The following is a 9,054-nucleotide window of genomic DNA, read 5'->3' as shown; positions in this document are numbered from 1 at the left end:
AGAGGATAAGAAGCCGTTAGATAAGAGGGAGACAAGTCCGATTACGTATCTACCCTTTATACTTTACAGAATTACGTGAAACGAGGGAAGCAAACCCTCAGATAACCAAAAAAAAAAATCTCATCTACGTAATTGAACTTTGTAAGAAATAAGAGGGAGACAAGTCCGATTACGTATCTACCCTTTATAATTTACAGAATTACGTGAAACGAGGGAAGCAAACCCTCAGATAACCAAAAAAAAAAAATCTCATCTACGTAATTGAAATTTGTAAGAAATATAAACTGCATTTCTTTTACATTATCTCTTGCCATTTAATTCCCCAAAACACCGAATCCATTTGACTCGAGAATTCAAATATCGTATTCGAGTCCACACACATAATTCCCCAAAACACACACACACACATTAAACTCGAGAATTCAAAGTTCGCTGTGTGTGTGTGTGTGTGGTTTAGGAATATTGATCAAACTCTGCTTCAATTGCACACAGCGAACTTCACATTAAACTGCAGAATCTCCAAAGGTGGCCTCCTATCATCATTTCCAAAAAGATATGAATCAACATTAAAGAGCATTTAGAAATATGAAAGTATACAGTACTTGAGCAAAACATCAAAATGTTAGATGTGAAAATAGTTTGGAAACAAGTCCAGGAGTGACACGAGAGTATCAGAGACAGGAAACTGATGGATGACCAGTTTAGCAATCTCAGATTTAATCTAGTCAAAATGCTACAAATTTCTATGTTTATCTTTTAATAAAAATGATCTTGCTCCATAGAACTCCGATAGATCTGCAACAAAGCATAAATGATATCCAGGTTAACAATCCTCATTAAAGTGCATATTTTAACAAGTTTCACTTCAAAGGTCATAATACAATGAAGCAATACGATAGACAGTTCCAAGGATTAGTGTGAGAGGGCAAACAAGAGTTCATATCGACATTTGTATACTATGGGAGGCGACCCTGCTTAAGGATGGAAAGGGAGTAATTAGCAGCTTCAATGAGGTCAGCAATGTTGCGAAGAGAACGTTCTTCAGCTCCGAACAAGAAGATGCTGTGGACCTCTGCTTTCTTGGCAAGACGAGCAGCATGGGTAAGTAGGAGTTCCGGGGAGTTGAGGCTTCTCAAGATTTGATGGTACAATGACAAAACCTTTGCTAGGTTCCTTGCCAAGTCTTCAGTAGTTGCCATACTAATCCTTTTGCCATTCTAATTGTACAAATGCCCTCTACAAGGAGAACAAGTAAGAAGAAAATTACAACTCCCAAAACCAACTTAATTATAGGCTCACTGAAGCCCTACAAAATAATACAACAAGAAAAAAGTTTTGGAGAAGAAATCCACAGTGATTAATAATTGACACAACAACATGCAACCATTTAGGATATATATATATATATATATATATATATATATATATATATATACTGCACAGAAAAAAATAAACATGCAGAAAAAAGAAACAAATGGAAACCAACCAACTCGAGAACCCACTCCCAGTGCAAACTAATGTAGTAAGAGACAAGTGATGGATTGGTGAAAGTTGCTAAATTAAATTCCTAAGCAAAGTCACAACCATGATGTCCCTTATGGGCAGGATTTAGATTGAAGTTACATTTGCAAACATTCCTGTTTCCAATGATGGATGGGGAAGTGCTTACAAATCCAACAGAATCCAACAAAGAAGGAGATTTGATGAGAAATATACATTAGTCCAGTTCAATGGACACATACATGCAAACTTAATTGTTGAATCTAATGCAGAAAAGATCTCTTTGAAAGGAAAAGCTTTGTTGAAATAAAAACACAAGTTTTCATAAGATACTGAGCACGTGGTAATAGATGCACTCTGCCGAAGCTTGCTTCTTCCATAAATAAATTTGCTCGACCTAGTCTAAATAACATCCCAATTGTGAGTCACATGCTAACCAGATCCTTGCTTCTGTTATGTATTGTAATAATTGTTGTTGAATCTTTTGATCTTTAAAAGAACTCTTTATATAGTTGTCGTAACCCTAGCCCCCTTCATATTAGATGATAATGTGTTTACAAGAGGACTACCTAGTATATATATTAAGTGAATCCTAAAACCCAAGTTAGCTAAGTCTCTCGCTTGTAGATAGACCAATCCGGTTCTATCATGTAGCTGGATAGTAGGATATACTGTACTCTGATTTGGATGAGGTTAGGAACCATTTGCTGTTACCGGCATAGCTCCCCCTTTCTCCAATTTAGGGTTAGGGTTGACACGTTGTCATTGCTTTCGCTTTCTGATCATATTGATAGTCTTAGACTTAAGTTTGAATTAGCTTTGATCGATGCAACCAATCTATTTGTTAAAATGTCACAGTGAATATATTCTCATAAATGTAACGACTCGAATCTTTTTATCATGAAACAGGCCATTAACAGGAACATAAACAATATAAATTTCTCATGTAATATACACTCAATATAGAAAACTATGTAAAGAACATCAACAATTGGTACAAGAGCTGATGGTTCATGCTAATATCTCTATTTTCATGAAACAGGCAAACACTCAACAGGAACATAAACAATCTCAATATCTCATGTAATATACATAAATATCAAGAAAACCATGTAAAGAACATCAATAATTGAAACAAGAGCTTATGGTTCAAGCTAATATATCTTTTCTGAGAAGGGGAAGAGAAATGAGAACAAGAGAGAGAACCGCAGACGAAAGAATAGAAGAGAAAAGGGGAGGAGAGACGAGGTACCAGATGGATGAGGTGCCCGGGACAGTGGCAGAGGATAGATGGTTGCCTTCGTCAGCGGCAGAGGGGAAGCGACCTTCGCAGTTGCAGAGGGGGTCGTCTCGTCCGACGGCAGCCAAAAACGCCGGTCGAGTCGCGTCGCGTGTGGAGGCCTTTTCTTTTTCTTTATGTTTTTTTTTTGACCTTTTATACGAACCCGCTAGAATCGACTCGGAAACTAGAGTTGGCTGTTTTACCCGAGTCGAGCCGAGCCGATGAGCAACCCGGTTCAGTGATGAGCCCGGCTCGTCAAGCTTGATCTGAGCCATACATCGCGCGAACCTACGGTCCAGATCGCGAGTTTAATAACAAAAAAAAAAAGCCCAAAACTATTATACTCGATCTAACGATCTAACCTTACTAGGCTGAAATTTTTTTCTCTGGGCTCGAAATAATCTTCATTAGCATTACAATTTACCAGCAATTAGTAGCAACTGCCAATCATTTCATATAATGCTGAGAGATAATATAGATAATAAATACTAACTTAGATTCACCATTAATAACGTAAAGGATAGTAGGAATCAGCCTTCTCGCTTTCACCGTACCATATAAAATTTATATGTCGATTATCGATCTTATGTACGGTGTAGCCTACAACAATCAATTCGAGAAGAACTAAACGCTCTCAAATCCAAACCCATGCTTGAATCAAATCAATTTATCATATCACGAGAACACTGAGGTCTTTGAATATAGCAACAAACCAGTCAACCAAAGTTCAACTAAACATGCACCACATCGTGTTCAATATGTGGTGTATTGAACCAAATCGAAGTGGCCAATTTCACTAGTTTCTGATTACATTTTATCGTAAACCAAACTCCAGATCGTCCTCTTAATTAGACTCAAGAGATTAGAACAGTAGGAACAAAAAATCAACCTGGTGCTCAAGCAATGGACTTTTACACAAACCAGATATATGGATGCCATCTCAAGCAAAAGTTCCACTCTAAAAAAGCTTCACGTGAAAACACAAAGGCATCAATCAGACAAGCTAGTGACGAATTTTTTAGAACTATCTAGAATATTAAAGGAGGCAGGACATTTGGTAGCAAAATAGACTGCTGTCAAGGGTGCTCCCAGAGTAACTAGAGGCAACGAGAGAGAAGCAAATACCATACTAAATATTGGTGTCTGATGAAAGAAGCCCCATCTATGTGTAAGATGATCCATATGTTGAGCATCATTCAATGAGGCCTCTGCACATTGCTCCCTGTAAGCTGGACTTGACAGAGGGCTAGACGTGAATAACCACTTTCAAAATGCATGCATAATGTCAGGGAGTTTCTCTTCATCATCATGAAAGTTAATATCGGTATGTGCCAAAAAATCATCTGTCTCAAGACGCATTGCCTCATCTAATGTCAGTGGATTGACATACAAATTCTCTGACACATGCACCAACATACAAATTATATGGCAAATCCACCACCAGATTCCCAACTGGAATGTCAATAGTATCGTAGATGGGGCAATGTACCCTGGAACTGCAGATAACACTCCTATGTTGGTCAATTTAACTGTTCCAATCATTTCTGCTACCGCTGCAGTAGACTCACCAAATTCAGCTGAATCCGAGGGAACAGCTGAAAAACCAGAGCTTGCAGGCACAAGACCAAATTCCAGAATTTGTAGGGACTTCTGATTAGTTTAATGTGAGAACTCTGACTTGAAGTACTTTTCAAATGTTTCAGACAGAGACTGGAAGTTCTCTATCAAATGATTATCCAAATTGATCAAAGATTCTAGCATAGTCATCTTTAGTATCTGCCTTAGCATTGCTTTGGCTGCTTCATCGGTCAATGGTTGGTACTTCACTATTTGACCATCAAGCATTTCGCCATCCGAAGTGGCTCCTTGGTTTGGCAGCCTTTGCTTTTTCTGTAAGCATCCATTCATTAGTTATCACATATGCACCAAGTGTAATTGTAGCCACCAACACAGGTTCCACTTCCTAAAAGTTTTCGTTGTGCAAAATACTACTGCAGATAAAAAAGGAAATCACTTTTGTTGTCTCTGTCATCTTCGTCCTTATAATCTTCTCTTTAGAATATACAACATGGGTTCTTATCATCTGCTGGGATTATAAAGCAGCAGACCACTGCTACTACAGCTTTGATATGGATACTACAAACAGAACAGTGCCTAGCAACCGTGAGTTTCTACACACTCAATTCCAGCAAAAGAACAAGCATCATAAGGCCACCCTCTTTGCAAGACATGCGACTCACCTATGCCTCTGGATCCCTTGAATTGCATAACAGCATTGGAAATGTGCTGATTCTAGGGCCTATTGTCCTGGAATGACTCAAAAGTCCTACCCAATCAAAACCCAGGGCTTTTCTGATCAATACCCACGAAGGCCAATTAGAATCTTGGGCGTAGTAAGACAATTAATTAAAACACAAGAAAGAGTAGAAGACACTCCATTGTCAAACAGGTTTGGTCAAATGTCTCACCTCAAAGATAATCTATCTCATAAAGGCATTCAACCATACTAACATTTATGCAGCACTATATCAGTGATGACCTGTCTAGTCAGTTGTAGCCAGGGTTTGGGCTTCATAGGTCTAGTCCATCAACATGCTGCCACTCCACCATTATCCAGACACCAGTCTGCTGTCATCCCATGGTTGAATTGAATCATCCCAATCTCATCACCATATTGCTATTTTCCTCTTCTGGAAAATGTGTTGGCAAGTCGCTGACAATCTTTCTCTGGAGACTAGGAAGAATCAAGAAAATGTTTCATTTGTCATGACTCAATCTCAAACATTACAGGTATAACTAGATGTGTGCTCCACATTGTTGTGCTTGCTGCTTTGGCATAAAACGCTAGTTCCTTCTTCAACTTGCATTTTCTTTGGTTGCTTTAAGCAAATTTAGGGCAACACTAGTTTCCCCAGTGCCCAAAAATGCAGGCCAAAGACCAATGTCATCTCTATTATATCCAAGTCACCAAATCTGTCAGATACCAGACCATATCATGATGATTGGTGTCAAAACAAATCAGCAGGCCACCGAGTATGGGTGACATGTGCCGAGATATGGGGCTACTTAATACACAATAAAATGGATACTTTCTTGGACGGTCAAACTCACATTGGAACCCCAAAGGTGAATTATAGACCATATATATTATTAGGTCTCTATGAGGGAATTAATATTTTAAGTGGAAAAGATTGTGATATATTAGATACCTTAATAGTATTATACGATTAGATGGACATACTCATAGGCAATGTTATATCCAATGACTAGTTTGTAATACCCCAATAGTCTCATATCAAGAATTGATGGTGAGTTCTATCAGATGGACCTGCCAATTATGACATCAACTCAAGTAATCCGCGTTGTGTAGTTATAGACAATGTTATTTCCAAATGACTCCTATATACAAGTACATAGATCTTTACTGACTTAAGTATTTTGTGTCATGGTAGTCCCAGGAAATGTTATATCCAAATGACTAGGTTGTGGTAACCAAAGAATCTCATATCAATTCTTGATCATGACTGATTTTAGTGTATAGGATTTAGATGGATTTACTAATGATAACATTGACTTAATTATTGTGTGTAATGCAAGTTTTAGGCAATGTTAATTCCAAATGACTAGGTTAGTTAGCCTATACGAGTGAGTTGTAACATAGTTAACTGTAGTTAAGGTTTAGGCTTCACTAGCCAAGGAAAGGGCATTCTTATCTCTCGACCTTTAGAAACAGAGTCCCAAAGGATTCTCTCCCTAAAAATACGAACACCCATGTTACAAAGGGTCTTTTCAAATAAATGCATGCAGACAGCATAGGCAATCCATGCTCTTAGTGTCTATGGACTAGCAACAAACCTTATGTGTCAACAAATAAGGAATCAAATAAGTCCTTTACATGAAAAAAAAAGATTAATTAGGTATGATGCAGAAGAATCCTTCATTCATTTTTTCATGTGATTGTCGATCTTTTCGCTCTTTTTTTGGGCTACAGCTGCAAGTGCCTATTCATCCAAGTGCTGGCCAAAAGAAAACTGTGCCATCTGCCAGCAGATAGAACCTAGCATAGGATACCCCATACAATTCATCATCATACTATTTTATATGTCCTACAGGTTTCAAGCCATTCTTTGAGATATTATCCATTAAAACCTACAAATAGTTGTTACCCTAATATCCTGCAAGTTGCTGACTGCAATATCCAAAAGAAAGTTATATGATTGGAAGTATAAAATGTAGTGCACAACAAATATCAACCAAATGAAAACAAAGGAAAGATAATAATAATGTATCATTTCAGTAGAAGGAACATCAAGTAAAACTGAAGTTCAACGGTAGGTTTATAAGGTTGGCAAATTGCAAACTTACATGTACTACAGATGCCTGATTGATTGGAATCAGAATGTAATCCTTTTGAAAAAACCACAGACCATACACTTCTAATTGTCCAGTTGACGCATGTTAGAAGGATGTGTGACTAATTATTGCCACAAAATGAAGGATGTACATTGTCAATGTAAGAACCAAATAAACTCGTCACAAAGTTAGAAATGCCTATGCCCAACCTACTTATTCAGCCAAGTCCACAGCATGCAGCCATATTTATAATGCTTAGATCATCTTAGTTTGCAGAGAAGTGCAAATTGTACCTTTCAAGTACTCAAGTAAAATCAGATTTCTAAAAGAAAGGCAGCTTCGTGAACCTCATCCATCATTCTCCATATCTTCTGCCATCTTGCAGTGATTGCCAACCAAAAGCTTACTATCTTTGTCGTTGCTGCTGATGGCCGAGACTTCAGCATCTTGTCCTTTGTTCTCATGAACGATATTCCAGAAGAAATCCGTTAAGACGTTTTCATAACATGGCATCTTCGCATACCCGGGAAAATAGTTAATGTCGATCACAACGTAATGGTTTCCGACCTTCACATCCCTGATCACGTCAAAATTGAAAAGGCACAGTCCCATCGCCTGCCTCAAACCCTTCGCTATCTCGGTGACAAAGCTCAACGGAGGCATCTCTGCCTCATCCAGATGCATGTAATACTCTACCTCCGTTGGGTCCTGTGTCGTCATATTTGACACCTGCGAAAAGGTGACCGACCCCTCGGAACACTCCAACTTCTCTTCGGAGACATCCGGAAGAGACTTCCTCTTCACGCACTGAACGTAATCCCCCACTACATACACCTTGAAGATAACCCCGCCATGGTTCACAAACTCCTGCAGCACCAGCGGCGGTTTGAGTTTTAGGAGGGCATCCCGGTGGAAAACAAGGGACATCTTATGAGACTTAGCACTGCCATCGGCCACCAGGGGCTTAGCAATGACGGGGAAGCGGAGGGCCCCGACGACGCCGGAGTTGGAGAGGGTGCCGGAATCATAGATCACGACCTGGCTTGGGATCCCGAAGGTCTCCCTGTTCTGGGGAATCTCGAGCTCGGAGACGACCTGAAGCATGGAGATGCGATTGTGGAGGCGCTCGATGGCGAGGGGAGGGTCGACAATGGGGACGCCAGGGTTCCTGGTGGCGAAATCGTCAAGCTGGGCCTTCCAATCCTCGCCGTAGAGTTTGTGGAGCAAGCAATCAAAGGGTCCCTGTTCGGCGAGGGGCCGGGTGCCATCGATGGGGACGAGATCGATGCCTCGCCGGCGTGCGAGTTCGACAAGCGAGGGCTGGATGAAGCTCTGCTGCTTCTTGGGAGCGAGAGCGTAACCTACAGTGAACCTCCGAGGGTTTCCCGCCATGGTTATCTCGGAATCTCAGCAAACTCGTCGAATTCCTCCTCGATCTCCGATTGCCTGCCAAACAAACCGCATTTAAGAGCACAGGTCGATTCGAATCTAGGGTTCTTGAACCGAAATCATCGATTACCAAGAGCAGAACATGAAGAGAAGCGACGAACGATTAGGGTTCTATCTCTGTTCTCGCGCACCCAACACCAAAGAGATGAGAAGCACGGAAGCAGTTAAGACAGTGAGGGAGCTATACTAAAGGGGAGAGGGGCGACGAACCGAGGTTGGGGCTTCTTTTATAGCTCAACGAAAGTGAGGTGCAGTCACTCGCGGTCGTTTCACTCTCCCCTATAACGAAACGACGCGGCGGGGATATTTCTCCACGGGCGGTGATGAGAGGCGGGGAGCGAGAGGGGAGGAGCTGTCGCAGAATGCGGCGATCAGCCACGTGGCACGACGGGCCACTACCAGCGTCGCGAACCCCAACACGCAAGGTTAGCTCCCCATCCGACGGCCCCGATCTCCTGCTGGCGAACCAA

General features: G+C 40.7%; 1 protein-coding gene across 1 annotated transcript; it reads right to left on the bottom strand.

Moving 5' to 3' along the window:
- Positions 1-7,095: 7,095 nt before the first annotated feature.
- LOC135605750 (inositol-tetrakisphosphate 1-kinase 1-like) lies at positions 7,096-8,813 on the bottom strand. The gene is made up of 2 exons (XM_065096197.1): positions 8,655-8,813; positions 7,096-8,581 (listed from the first exon to the last, which is right to left on the bottom strand). The coding sequence occupies exon 2, from the start codon at positions 8,525-8,527 to the stop codon at positions 7,484-7,486; it is 1,044 nt and encodes a 347-aa protein (XP_064952269.1). The 5' UTR covers positions 8,528-8,581; positions 8,655-8,813; the 3' UTR covers positions 7,096-7,483.
- Positions 8,814-9,054: the final 241 nt, after the last annotated feature.

This window comes from Musa acuminata, chromosome BXJ2-2, assembly GCF_036884655.1.
Source record: "Musa acuminata AAA Group cultivar baxijiao chromosome BXJ2-2, Cavendish_Baxijiao_AAA, whole genome shotgun sequence".
NCBI lineage: Eukaryota > Viridiplantae > Streptophyta > Magnoliopsida > Zingiberales > Musaceae > Musa > Musa acuminata.
This window is presented reverse-complemented; position numbering and strand designations above follow the sequence as displayed.

Bases quoted from the DNA above. Each gene is read 5' to 3' on its own strand.
- LOC135605750 (XM_065096197.1), bottom strand. From the start codon at position 8,527: ATGGCGGGAAACCCTCGGAGGTTCACTGTAGGTTACGCTCTCGCTCCC.